The following is a 13,825-nucleotide window of genomic DNA, read 5'->3' on the forward strand; positions in this document are numbered from 1 at the left end:
ATCTTCTCAATTTCATCATTATTGTTGTATGAATTATAAGTTTAAGATTATATCACAACTTCAAAATGAGTGTTTTGCGCTCCAAACTCAGCAAATTGTGACAGGCGGCATAAAAGTTAAGGATTTAGTTGCTAAGACTGGAATCATTTTCAGAAAATGGCTGGCGAACAAGGACTGCCGAAAATACCCAACTTGCAAGTTGCTGAACTGAAGTTCAGGGTGCAACAGAACCCCCAGGAACTTGAGCACCTGAAAGCAGATATTTTGAAACTGATTGAAGAAGATGACATGCTTCCTTTTTACCAGTTGACTTGCAAAGAGCTCAACTGGAAAGAAGATGCAACCTTGGTGGAAAAATTGGAGGCCAAAAATAAAGCTGAGCTAGAAATCCTGGATAAGAAAATTTCAGACACGGAAGCCAATTTAGGAGAATCGGATATCCGCGATGCATACATGGCCAAAGGGGAATACCTATGCAAAATTGGTGATAAAGATGCCTGCCTGAGTCTGTTTCGAACTATTCTCGACAAGTCACTGGCGCTCGGACAAAAGCTAGATGTTGTATTTTACTGTATTAGACTAGGACTGTTTTACATGGATACGGATCTGGTTGAAAGGAATCTGGATAAAGCAAAAGGACTGGTCGAAAAAGGCGGAGACTGGGATAGAAGAAACAGACTGAAGGTCTACGAAGGGGTTTTCCACATGTACAATAGAAATTTCGAAAGCGCAATTGATCTGTTCCTTGATGCGGTGAGCACTTTCACCTCGACCGAGATTATGTCATACGATGAGTTTGTGAGATATACTGTGTACATGGCTATGGTTACACTTCCCAGAGTCGAAATCAAGTCTAAAGTAATCGACAATGACGAAATCCAACAACGTCTTAACTGCAGCCTCCCAGATACCAAACAGTATGTGACATCACTGTATGAGAGCGACTATGCTTCTTTCTTCGAGAGTTTGTTTGATGTGGAATCGTTTATGAAGCTGGATAGATATCTGTACAAGCATTACAGGTACTACATCAAAGAGGTAAGAATCATTGCCTATTCGCAGATTCTGCAATCGTACAGATCGGTGACGTTGCAGTACATCGCAGACGCGTTCAATGTTTCGGTGCCTTTCATCGATAAAGAACTGGCGAGGTTCATTGCGGCAAATCGGCTGCCATGTAAAATCAATAAAGTTCGTGGCATTGTTGAGACGACAAGACCGGACAGCAAGAACTACCAGTATCAACAGCTGATCAAACAGGGGGATCACTTGTTGAACAAGATCCAGAAGCTCAGTAGAGTCATTAATTTGTAGATGGGAAAGCAAAGCAGAGAATTGAGTCCTAAATTGAGCTTGATGAGACCTCCTATGTGTACACTGAATGATGTTTATGAGATAGATATTAAAATAGTTGTGTTATGTTGTGAAAGGTTTTCAAAAGAAGAAGTGTTTTGAGAGTAGCATGATAGAAAAAATAGGTTTTCAAATTGAAATGTGTTTCAGATTTTAAATGTACATATTTATATTTTACTAAGATATGAATAGTTACTTATAACGCTGCAATTGCGTCTGAGACGAAAATAGCTGCTATCCAATCTGACAGAAATGGGGGAAGTTGACAGTCTGGTAAAATGGGTAAGTCAAATCAATCCAATGCAAATATTTCTTTGAATATAGGCACATGTAATAGCCATTAAATTTCAGCGTCACTTTTGAAATAATTTGCCTTACCATGTTTTGGTTGAGAGAAAATGATGAAATTTTTCATTTGTGACTCATGAGCTTTTGCTGACAAGATCTGATTTGGTGCCCGTGGATTTTTGTTCGGCTCTTGACAATTATAGCAACACCCTCAGCATAGTAAAAATATGTACCGCTGCTTCGTTTTTACTATTATAGAGAGAGAGAGTGGGGGGGGGGCTATAATGGGTAAGAGCATTTTGTTCTCGGTGTTGGTTTAGAACAGCTTGTCCGTTGGGGCGTCGGTGAAAACTAAATGTTTTATTTAAAATCTGAGTATAGTTGTGAGATGCTGCTAATGTTAATGAAGCAAAGTTGAGCTGAGCTACTTTCCAGTTATTTAGGTGTTTGATGTTTCATTAAGTTTGTAATTTGTTCATACTTATTTGCTGAATTCAAGGTATGATCTAAAATGAAAAGTGAGTTTTCAAATGCAAAAGAACGAAGTTAGCTTCAATTATATAGGTACTGATTTTTCCAGGAAAGTCCAAGTTTTGTTTACGCTCAAATTTGATTTTTCGCGGTTCAACTTTTAATTTGTTTTAAGTTCAGTTCAATTCCTTTGTTGAAAAGAAGGCAAACGCTATTATCATATTGCAAACGAGTAAAGCTCACTCAAAACGTTAATAGTTTTAAATATCGATTTGAAAATATAAATATATTTTTTTTCAATTTTTTCTTTAGTCACGGTTTTCTTGCTTTTGATACGAATCTATTATAGAACCAGGGGCGGATCTAGGATTTTCTCGAGAGAGGGGGGCGGATTTTCAAAAAGTTTTCCAAAATTTTGACGCCCTTTTTTTTGGGTCGACCAAATTGATTTTTCGAGCTCTCTCAAAGCACTGTTTTGCCCCTATTTTGGCAAAATTTTCTGCGCCGCAGGCTAATTTTTGACAAAATAGTCAAAAAGCCGTTTTTGGGCACTTTTTGAAAAATGTTGACAAAAAAATCGCGTTTTTTTGGCGCGCGCTCCCCCTCAAAGTTAGTATATATTGGCGCCAAAGGCGCCTTTTGAAAAATTTTAGGGTCGGTCGGCCAAAAATGGATTTCTGAAAAAGTATCAAAAGGGGGACCCTTTGGGTCGGCAGGGGGTCGAATCCTTGAGGGGGGGCGTCCGCACCCCCTAAATCCGCCCCTGTATAGAACACTAGCAGTTTCCTTCCTCTTCAAGTTTTTAGGAGTCTACAGTTTTTTTGCTGTACAATCACAGTCCATTTGAGTTTTTTGAAAAGAACAGCAGATCTTTAAATAAGAGCAAACGAAGAATTGAATTAAATCCCAGTAAATACTAAAAGCTTATGAAAAGAATTTCGGAAAAAAGCCGCAGCACACAACCAGCAGTATTAAATAATACTGCTGGTTGTGTGCGGCGGCTTTTTTCCGAAATTCTTTTCATTTTCCCTTTTGTTTACTAGGTCTTGAGGTAACAGCATAAGTCTTGAGGTAACGACTACGACTGGTACGAAAAAGGTCCTGGGTTCAACAAAAAATTATCGGTCTATTGTTTGCTGCATCTGTTTTGTCGGCTTAGTTGCCACCTGGGTGTTTTTTTTGTGATGTGAGCAATTTTCGTTTTTATTGAAAATTGAAGTAATTTATTCTTGTAATTTGTAAGTTCACTGAATCTGGTTGTTTTTAATTTCCTTTTTTTTTGGATAAAAGCTTCATTTGCCTCAATTATTTCGGATAACGTTTTATTGGCTCGTTGACTAAATTTTGCGTTTAGGACCAATGTTTTGTAATAGTTATGTTGGTTTTTGTTTTTGTTTTTTTTTCAGTCGACTTAGTTTCTGGCATTAAATATCAATCTGATCTGTAGAACTGAGTACTAATTTAATGAAAGTAAATTGTTTAATTTGTTCGAAATGTGCTTGAATGATTTGATACTTGTTGTGTGCTATTGGTCCTAGTAAACTGTCAATGAACAAAAGAAAGACTTTGATTTAGGTCGTGTGCATTTTCCCCCTTTTTATCTGAAAAGTCGTTCAAACTTGATGTTCTCGGTATGGCTTATGATTTTTTGAAATTCAAATCAAATTCTTTCCCTAAAAATTCATGTGCAAATTGCGCTCTCAAAAACAAATGGAGAGAAAAGGCGAATGACTTAAGTTTAGAAACTGGGTTGCAGTTTTAGTTTCCCAGCGGAATAAAAAGAATTATGTTGACACATTTTTCTCAAATTGTTGGATTTTTTAATCAAACTGTTTTTCTCTTCGTGAAATTAAAAGGGTTTCAAAGTGGTGAAACGTTTTCTTCAAAATTGAAGGTTGAAAAATGTTCATTTTTTATCGCTTTTCTTGAGCTCATGGCCACTTTCCGAACTTAGACTCGTTTTTAAGTAGTCAGAGCTCATATTAAATTTTTGAAAGTGTTCCAGTCGTTTTATTGTGATTATTGAGGTCATTGTAACTTTTCCAACTGTCTGCTTGCTATGTTTTTTGAGAAATGTTTCAAGTGCGGCAAAGCTGTTTTCTCTTGTGTTTATCATTTGTTCTAAGTTCAGAAGTCTAAAAGAAAACGGTATAAAGAAACTTTTCAAGAACAACACTTTTCAGACGATTCCGCGATCCCGGAGTATTTTAAATAGCAATAAATTGAAAATTGAATGATTTTAATTTGAATGATTTTTGAAACCATATATGGCTGGCTATAAAAGGCTCTGTGTTGATGAATGGAGTCAATTTTCCCATTGGTCATTGTTTTTTTTTTCAAGAAAGTCTTCGGTTAAAATTAGTTCATTTTGGTAATTTGACTAGTATTGGTTGTTTGAATGATATTTTTTTGCAAGTTCTCTTCAATATCTACTAAAAGTTGGATTTTATAGTTGACCTTGAATTTTGCTGAGAAGGTCGGATGAGAGGACCGGTCGGCCGAAATGGAGGGACTGAATAAGTAGCAAAGGTTTGATCAATGGATCGTGTCCCCCGGAGCGGGTGGGAGGGGAGTCATCCTCCCCGAAATCAGTCCTAAAAGTAATATAAGTTACGTTCTTCAATATTAAATATGAAAATAACGCCAAAATCGAGAGTGACTTTGTTTTAAAAGTGGATTTAACTTCTTAAATTTCTAAGGAAAACAAAAAATTACCTACTGATTCAGAATTTTTCATTTTACTATGTTTCAATTCATTTCTTTGACTCTTTCCCATGCGAGTTATAGTCCCGATCCAGTTTTGAAGAAAAAATGTAATTACAAATAAGGCTCTTTGTGTTTCTGTTTGTTTTGTAATAAGCCTTTTTTGTTGGTTATATTTTCTGTTCGCTAATTAGCCTCCAATTTTCTGTTGGCTATATTTGTGATGTAGAAATTTTGGTCTTGGGTTCCTCAGAAAAAACGACACGACGTAATTAATTGTGTTGTCGAAGAAAGTAAGTAACTTAACTAGTAATCTGCTTCTCTTTTGATTCTCATGACAGAGAAATCCCTTACGCGCGAAATTTCTGCCAGCCAATCAATGTTCAATATTCATAAATTCGATGCCAATTAGTCAGTCGGGACAGTTTAGAGGGCCTTGATTGGTTAAGAGTTTTCTCGTATGAGAATAGCCCCCTGTCTGAGCAGCCGTGCCCGAGTGAGTAAGGCACACACCCCTCTCCCACTTCGCTCACGATTGGAGGGGTCCCAGTGTCATCCGCCTCCTCTGGGTAGGACCGGCTACGGCATTAAGTAAGACCGGTTTTTGTTAGGAAAACCCCTTTCATAGCGTGTGTTTCAGCTGTCTACCCTTGGCGTTGAGAGTGTGGAGGAGACGCTGTGCAAATGTGACAACAATCCCTCGGTGCTGTCGGACGGAATCATTCTCGCAGACTGCCTTCATCAGATGTTAGTCACATTTCAATGTCTCTCTTCTCTCTATAGCTTTAGCATATAATTAACGATAGTTTACATCAGTTCTTGAAAACTTATAAGCAAGTTTCCTTAATTAATAGCTCAATATTGTTCAGGCTCGAATTTGATTTTTCCGCGGTTTGACTTCTGATTTTTTTGTAGTGCAGTTCATTTCCTTTGTTAAAAAGAAGACAAACACCATCGAACAGCAAAATTGTTAAGGTCACGAAAAACGTGATCGATTTCTAATTTCGAAAATGGAAATGAATTATTTGATTTCCCAGCGAAATAAAAGTTTTACCTATTGATCCAGTTTTCTCAAATTGGGTTAATTTTAACAAAAAGTGTCCATCATAAATTGTTTTACAAATTCAAAGTGCTTTAAAGCCATATATTTTTTTCAAGTGAAGATTTTTGAAAAACAAGTAGTTTTTTTCAGTTATATTGCATTCATTACTTTTTTCCAACTGTCAGTTGGTTATGTTCAAAAGTTTCAGTGATAAGTTTTTTTTCAAAGTAAAAGATCTGCAAGGTCATTTATATTTTAATAGAATTCGGAAGTTGAGGATCATCCTAATAAAGTTCTCAACTCAATTCGACCTGAAAACAGGCTTGATTGTGATGCCAGGTGCAAATTTGCTCTGCTCTGATCTACCGAAATTTGTTCCCCCGAATAACTGTCGGAATTGGTTAGACCCTTAACTTCCTTTTGTTTGTGGAATCTAGTCAGGCCCCACATGATGTATAATTCTTATTTAACTGTCGAAGCGGACCTAGAGATTTACTTTTCCTCAGTCTCTCGGCCTGATCCATTTCGTGAAGCTGAACTCTTTGAAGCTGAACTCATCTAGTGGGAGAGCTTAACACCCTGAAAGAATCATATAGCATGACGCACGATGCTGATCTCACAGCAGCCCAACAAAGCATGAGAACCATTCAAACGAAGTCCAGTGTCAAAACGAAGTTGTTAACCCACGTCTATGATACGCCCTAAATACCCCGTCGAGGGCGAACAACACTGGACCATGGAAGATAATAGAACGAAATAACCTTAATCTCTATCGGCGATGTTTGACCTGATTAGAAGGAAACCCGCTACCGCGGAAGCAGACGAGGCCATAAAAACAAGATGTCATTCAAAAAATGTTCTGAGTGATATCCTGATTTTGACCTTGAAAATATTGTTAACAACCCGTTGACGAACGACTCATGCACCGTCAAAATTTTTCATCTAAAGAAAGCGTCAGAGACACTTGGATCGCTTTCACGAACAGAATTTAATCTTGTTTTTTTTGTAACTTTAAAATTAGTAGCAATGCATTGAAACTTATATAGCCGTATATTAGGGTATAAATAATTGTTTTTGTTGTTGTTGTTCAGAGCACCTTTCCACATATATATCTTATTAGGGTATAAATAATTGCTTTTGTTGTTGTTCAGAGCACCTTTCCACTTCGACTCGGAGTTCTTGGCCAAAATTAAACGAGAAGACCTGGTCGACTACAGGCTGAAAGCGAACAACCTGAAAAAGGTGGTGCAGTTTGTGACGTCATTCTACCAGGAGGTGCTATTCCAGGAACTAGATGACCAACTCCTTCCAGATGAGACCAGAATTGGTTAGTTGATCACTATTATTAAAAGTAATGAACGCAGTGAACACTCATATGTAGGTCTTGCTGATTTTGTTTTATTTTATTTTCAGGAAAAGTCTCTGATAGCTCAGATGTGCATTCATACCAATTGATGCACTTATAAATGCACTTATGTATATATGCACTTTTGAATTCCATCTGCTGAAAGTGACGTGAATAGCACTCTCCAAATACGAACGTGGAAATGGCGCAAAAAGGCGTGAACGATTTCTAGTTTAAAAAATGGAATTTAATTTTTAGATTTCCGGCGGAATAAAAATTTACCCAGTGATCCCCAGTTTTCTCAAGTTGGGTTAATGTTATCAAAAAAGCCCAAATCATAAATCGTTCTAGAAATTCAAAGAGCTTAAAGGGCATCTATTTTTTTCTTTGAAGTTCGAAAGTTTAGATTGTTACAACAAAGTGTTTTTTTTTCTGTTTACTTGTATTTATTACTCTTTTCTAACTGTCAGTTGGCTATGTTTATCTCTTGACGTTTTTCCACGCGCTAAACGACCACCATATAGCTCTTCAGGGAGAATCGCTCTTGTAGCTCTTGGTTAATGCATCCATGTTTTCGGTTTTCTGGGCTGTGGAAAAATTTTCATCATGCCACGATCATAAGTCAAGTTCGAAATAGACACCAACCTTTCGAGTCAGCCGAGTGGCGAAGAGTTTAGTCACATCACCTTCAATCCACTACATATACATACCAATTAATCATTGCCATATCTTGAAAATTTCATGCTAATTTGAGTTTGTTTCTATTTGAGTTACCCGATAATTCTGTTTTTTTTTGGAAGTTGGTTTTTCCATCCTCTTTGCCTCCTATTCAAGTATGGGGGTACTTGAGGTTTATGAACGAGGGAACGACCTATGACCTAATGTATTTTTCCACGCGATGTCAGTAACTTCAAACCAAGCTCGTATGTTGTCGATCATTGTATCATATTAAAGCCTTTTTTCATCCGTTTTTTTTTAGATCAGAACAAAAAATGGGGGACCAAAAAGTTTGTTATAATTCTTAAACTAAAAGTGTTTGAAGTTGCTCATGATTTGCTGTGATTCTGTTTTGACTTCAGCTGCCGATTGCGACGGCGAAGAGACCTCGAAGCTACTGCGGCTGGTGCTGGGCTGTGCTATTAACTGCGACCAAAAAGAAGGTTAGTACCATATTAGTTCAAAAATAATAGTCTGTAATCTTATATTTAAAAAATTAATAAGAGTAGTCGGTTTTTCCACACGATAGAAAAAAATTTCGCGACTTTTTGCGCGCTTATATATTAAAATCTTTTGTAGAATACATCAGTGGCATCATGGCGCTTGAACAGTCCATACAACAAGACGTCATGAATGCCATACAGATTCTAATGTCAGCGACCAATATCCACAAATCGCCTTCTTCCAAGGGGGGACCGGGGGGACGTTCTCTCTCAAATGGGGGCTTTGAAGACGACACTGAACAGCAACATATAATAGACAGACAGTTGAAAGAAGCGTGGGACGAGGTGCACAGGTTGACGATGGAAAACGAAGAGTTGTCCCAGAAGTATCATGACATACAGTTAAAGGTCAGTGCAAAAGCACAGTTTCAAATCATGTGTCGAGAGTTGATTTTAAATAGAAATAAGGATAACCGGTAGCACAGAATGTTCCGAGCATAGTCTTTAGAGAACTACGGTTTAGAAAGTTTTTCTGCTGCTTGGTGTGATAAAAAGGATCTGACGTAAAATTGCTGAAAGGTTCCCAAAATGAAGCTAAAAAACTCCAAAAATTAAATTGATTTGCTTTAAATTAAGTTTTAAGGTCCCAAATTAGGCATAATTCAGCTTGTATGCCTGCTCGCTGGCTTTATTCGATCTAAATGAGACAAAAAATCAAAAATTTCAGACCGGTTTTTCTCGACACTGAAAAATTTTTTAATGTGGTTGAAATCACGACTGAAATAGCTTTAATATGATATATCACTCAACCCAGTCCGATGATTATTTGTGGTACCTGATTTTGCGTGGAAAAGAAAAAGAAAAAAATAAAACACGTCCGAATACAAAGTTCCTTCCCACTTTCAATGTTCGGAACAAAAATATATTGAGTTTTTTATACTATTTTTCCTAGTAAACCATAGACATGCTTTCTTGAAAAATTACTCGTGCGTTACGCTTGCGATTATGACTAATTTGGGCATCCAATTAAATTTATAATTGTGCAAGCCTTTCAGCTTAACCAGTATTTCTCATTTCAGTCTAATAATGAAAAAAATAATCATATTATCCGTGTGTTATGATTATTTATTGTTTTCATAATTAGACTGAATAAGAAGTAATGGCTTAGCTGAAAGGCTTGCATGAATATAAGTGTCATACCGCTAAGTCCTCAAGGTATGAATTGCTAAATCCTGAATCCGTATGGATAGATAATATCGGGCTCGTGAGAGAGAGAAGTTAAAACAACTATTTAATGTTAACGTTAATTATCTTTCTGAACCGTAGTTCACTTTAACCGCCGTTCTCGTCCTCGCTATCAAGGTCAATCGACCAGTACACATTAACGTTACATAATATCAAAACATAAATGATGTATAAATACATAATAAGTTTTATATGGAGTTTTATCTATCCATGCCGGATGACATTCCCCCTCCTCGGGAAAAATGATAAAGTTTTAATTGAATTTTTGGTCCCTGTGGGACTGCTTGTTCTGTCTTTTCATTTTTCTCCTCTTGTTTCCACGGTATTGTTGTCCATGTTGTCGTGCCATTGTTCCGTGCTCTTCGTCATTTTGTGGCTGTTTGTCTTCTTGTTCTTTCATTTCTATATCCTTCGTGTTCACGAATACTATGTCGTTGTTTTCCATCGTTTCGTCTTCTGCCTCTGTTAGGGATGTTAAGTCAATTACGTTGCTTGTAGTGGTCGGTTTGTGTTTCGGGCTAATAGCCTGTATAAATTGTACACAAGCCTTGTATTCCGGGGTTTTTTCAGAAAACCCATCTCCTGTATCAGATTTTAGGCTTGGGGAGTCTTGCGTTGTTTTTTCTGGTGGCGAGTCGTTTTCGAATTGCTTTTTCTCGGTTGCACTCGCTATCTGTATTGTGCTGATTGGGATGGGGTTACCTAGTGCTGTTGCTAGGGTCGCCTGTCTGTTTCTAGTTGACTTTCTTGTTGCGGTTGCAGGTGGTGTGCTTTTGGTTTTGTCGTTTTGGTGACGGTGAGATGAGCTCCTCCGACGTTGACGACGAATCATCGTCCTTCTCAGGGCTTTTGTTCGTTTCCTGTTCGATCTCCCTTTGGAGACTCATCCCTCGTGGCGTTTGTAGTTTTCTTACTGGTTTTCCTCCAGTCCTCTTTCCTGTCGCATTGTTCGCCTTTCTTTTTGTGGGGCTGCTTCGGCTTGTGCTCTGTGCTGCCTTCTCCTGTCCTGTTAACTTGATCGGAAGCCCAGTTCTAGTGTCCTCCTTGAACATTGGGTGTTGTGGAGCCTTCGGACTTTCTATGTCTAAAAAAGGTATACATGGTCCGGTTCTCCGTGCGGATTTATAAGCAACATAATCGCTTAGTCGAGAAGGTCTGCATAGTCCGTATATTAAAGGGTTAGGAACAAATGCTGTACCGCTGTTTCTTAGTAACCTCGGTTGTTTGCCAAAAGTTTGTACCCAAGCAGTGTGTGGTGTGTAGGTTAGGATTTTTCCATCTATGGTCTTATGTTTTTGTTCAAACGTTTTTGGGTTCTTGACTTTTGTTGCTAACCGGATAGTTTTCCGTGCCACTTGTTCTATTCGTTTTTCGATGTTTTTGTCTATTGTTCTTTGTACTCCCTTGTGTCTTATGTTAAGTTTGTTTTTAGCTAGTTCTATAGGTTTTGAATGTGCACCTGTTTCTGGCTGTGTCGGTGAATGCGTGTTTGTAAGCGTCCTTGGTAGTGATTTACGTGTGGCTTTATGTGGTGATCCCCTCTTTTGTATGTGTACTTCGTCCTCCGACCATCGCTGGAGGTCATGCATAACTTCCGCTGGTAGAGGTGGCTTCGTAAGATTCTTTCGATCTAAACATGCATGTTTTGCGCTCTCCCAGTTTAGATTGTTTGGTGAGCTATTTGTGGCTATAATCGACAGTGGGGTATTTGGTTTTCTGCCCATATGCGCCTCAAAAGGTGAAATTTTTGTGACACCGTGTGGTGTGATTCTTAGTGTTTTTATTATTTCTGCGACACTTAGTGTTTTTATTATTTCTGCGACATCTGAAGCTAACTTATATGGTGTAATTGACTGGTCTATTTTCAGTGCCGCCAACCTACGTTTAATTGTCTGAATCATTCTTTCAACAACTCCTATAGCTCTTTGATCATCTACTGGTGCGAATAATATTTTAATATTGTTTGTTCGACAAAAAATTTGAAATTTTTTCAGCTCTGAATGTTTGCGCTTGACCGCATCTTAATCTTCTTGGTACCCCGTTGTTAGAAATTTATCTTTGCATGAACTTGATTGCAATGTCTGCTGTTGTATTTGATACAACTTTGCTGTTGGGAACTTTGACCACTTATCTATCGCAACTAGATTGTATGCATCCCTATTTAATTCATCCGGAAGGGGCCCCGCGAAATCTAATTGAAATTCCTCATTAGGTTCGACTACTGGTCCCATTTGGATTGAAGTATTCTTTCCTAAGATGGGTTTTAAATTCTTACCTTGCTGTGAAGTGTTTGCAGTTTTGTGCCATTTGCACAATTGATCGATGAATATGCGTGAACCAGACATGATGACTCAAGTCCAACATAGCTGCCGATCCCGGTTGTGTCAAGTGAAGACTGTCGAGTACTGTCTGCCGCAGTTGGGATGTAATGACGATTCTCTCGTCTATGAGTAAACAATCCTCACGGTAATGTAGCCTGTTCCGAATGTTAAACCAATACTGTCCGTAGGAAGCTTTGATAGCTTCCCAATCCCTCTTTTTTACGAAATTGATTAGGGGACGCAGGTTTTGGTCCTTCTTTATAATTGCGGCGATGAAAGGAACCCCCAGTACTCTCTGGAGTTTTCGACGGAATAGCGGCGTGTCCTTTTCCGTTTCTGTGGCTTTCTCCACTGTTGCTACTATTTCGTCCATTATTTCTTTGTGGCTGGCCTCTGTTTCTTCTTGTAGGTATACGCTGGGGTCCACGCGGCTGACCCACATTTCTTTTTCTAGTGCGTTGTCAGTTTCCGCGTTTTCTGTTGGTGGCTGTAGTCGACTTGGCTGTTTCGGTTTCAGCTTGTGTTGTTCGCTGTTTGTGTGGATGTAGTCGACCTGGCTGTTTCCGTTTTCGGTTTATCTGTTCTCGGACTCTTCTTTCTACTACAGTTGTTTTTGATGTCGAGCTGCCTCCAAAAATGATTTTTGGGAAATTTGACTGTTTTGATCTTGGTATTAGCTCCCTTGTGTCGGCCACTGACGCGGTTGAAGTGGATGGTGTCAGTGACTTTGTGTTGTTCATTTGTTTTCCTTTGATTGGTGGTCGCTTGTACCACCTCGGGTCAGAGAGACTTTCTTCACGGTTGGATGTGTTTTGCCAGTCTAGCGAAATTTCTGTACGACCGCGTGGTTTGTTTGTTTTTAATTCTGCTGGAATGAATCCGCCTGAGAAATCTTTCGTTTCTTTTCTGCTCATCGTTTTAAGATTGATCGCGTTGATCGAAGTCTTGCCGCAGTTGAAAATTTTTGAATGTGCGAGAGTTGACTGTTTGTGAACAGAATTTGAGTTAGACTGAATTTTGCTTTTGGGTAGCGATTGACCGCTGTCGGAATGTTTGGAATGTTTAGTTGTTGCTTGAGCGTTTGAACTAGCATCCAATAACCCTTTATTTTCCGCGCGCTTTTTGATCAGATCATATGGTGCTCTGTATTGATTGGGCAATTTATTTAGAATGACGTTGTCAATTATTTCTAGGTTGTTTATGAATATATTAATTGACGCTACTACAAGTTCGTCATCGTACTCACTGGTAGGGATTGGTAATCGAACCGGATTTCGTGACATATAATCTATTAGTCCCATTTTGCTTCCGGCGAAATGCTTAATATCAAAATAAATGGTATTAATCTAGCAATCTAGCGGGTTAGTCGGCTTTGACTTGTCTTTGATCGTTCGCTTGCGTTTAAAGCGCTGATTAAAGCTTGGTGGTAAAATGTTAGCCGTATAGGTAGTATTTGAAGTGTTCAACTGCCCATACGACCCCTAATAGTTCTAGTTCGTTGACTGAATATTTCTCCTCGAGAGTTTAAAAAATCGTGACGCGTATGCTATAGCCACCCAACCTTCTGCTGAGTACTGTTCTAATGCCGCTCCTAGCCCTTTGTTAGATGCGTCACAGACGATGCGCGTGTCTAAATGTTGGTCAAAATGTTTATTTTGTGTTATTTTAGCTACCAGTTGTAAAATGTTCAGCTAAGTTGTGTTCAGGTAACCAATTGATGGGTCTGTTTTGTTTTCTTTTTTAGTAACGGCCGTAGAGCTGCCGCTGTTTGTGCTAGATTTGGTATGTATCTTGAAAGGTGGTGTATTGAGCCCATGAAACTTTTAAGTTGTTTGAAAGTTTTGGGAAGCGATAATTTTTCGATCGCTTCAGTTTTTTTATCATTGTTTTGGTTCCT

The 13,825-nt window shown here is 38.4% G+C and overlaps 2 protein-coding genes across 7 annotated transcripts in view; both read left to right on the forward strand.

The window, feature by feature from the left end:
* LOC134854597 (protein Hook homolog 3-like) overlaps positions 1 to 13,825 on the forward strand; it is a 377,820-nt gene that overhangs the window by 324,380 nt on the left and 39,615 nt on the right. For all 6 annotated transcript variants that reach the window (XM_063870925.1, XM_063870926.1, XM_063870927.1 and 3 more), the window contains exons 2-6: positions 1,502 to 1,635; positions 5,456 to 5,562; positions 7,009 to 7,184; positions 8,282 to 8,362; positions 8,499 to 8,770. In XM_063870925.1, the coding sequence (XP_063726995.1) occupies positions 1,606 to 1,635; positions 5,456 to 5,562; positions 7,009 to 7,184; positions 8,282 to 8,362; positions 8,499 to 8,770 (666 nt within the window). In that variant the 5' untranslated portion in view covers positions 1,502 to 1,605. The remainder of the gene's footprint in view (positions 1 to 1,501; positions 1,636 to 5,455; positions 5,563 to 7,008; positions 7,185 to 8,281; positions 8,363 to 8,498; positions 8,771 to 13,825) is intronic.
* LOC134854106 (26S proteasome non-ATPase regulatory subunit 6-like) lies at positions 124 to 1,429 on the forward strand. Its single transcript, XM_063870220.1, has one exon. It carries the CDS (start codon positions 157 to 159, stop codon positions 1,312 to 1,314), a length of 1,158 nt encoding a protein of 385 aa, XP_063726290.1. The 5' UTR covers positions 124 to 156; the 3' UTR covers positions 1,315 to 1,429.

The sequence above is a fragment of the Symsagittifera roscoffensis genome, chromosome 9 (genome assembly GCF_963678635.1).
Source record: "Symsagittifera roscoffensis chromosome 9, txSymRosc1.1, whole genome shotgun sequence".
Lineage (NCBI taxonomy): Eukaryota > Metazoa > Xenacoelomorpha > Acoela > Convolutidae > Symsagittifera > Symsagittifera roscoffensis.

Bases quoted from the DNA above. Each gene is read 5' to 3' on its own strand.
- LOC134854106 (XM_063870220.1), top strand. From the start codon at position 157: ATGGCTGGCGAACAAGGACTGCCGAAAATACCCAACTTGCAAGTTGCT.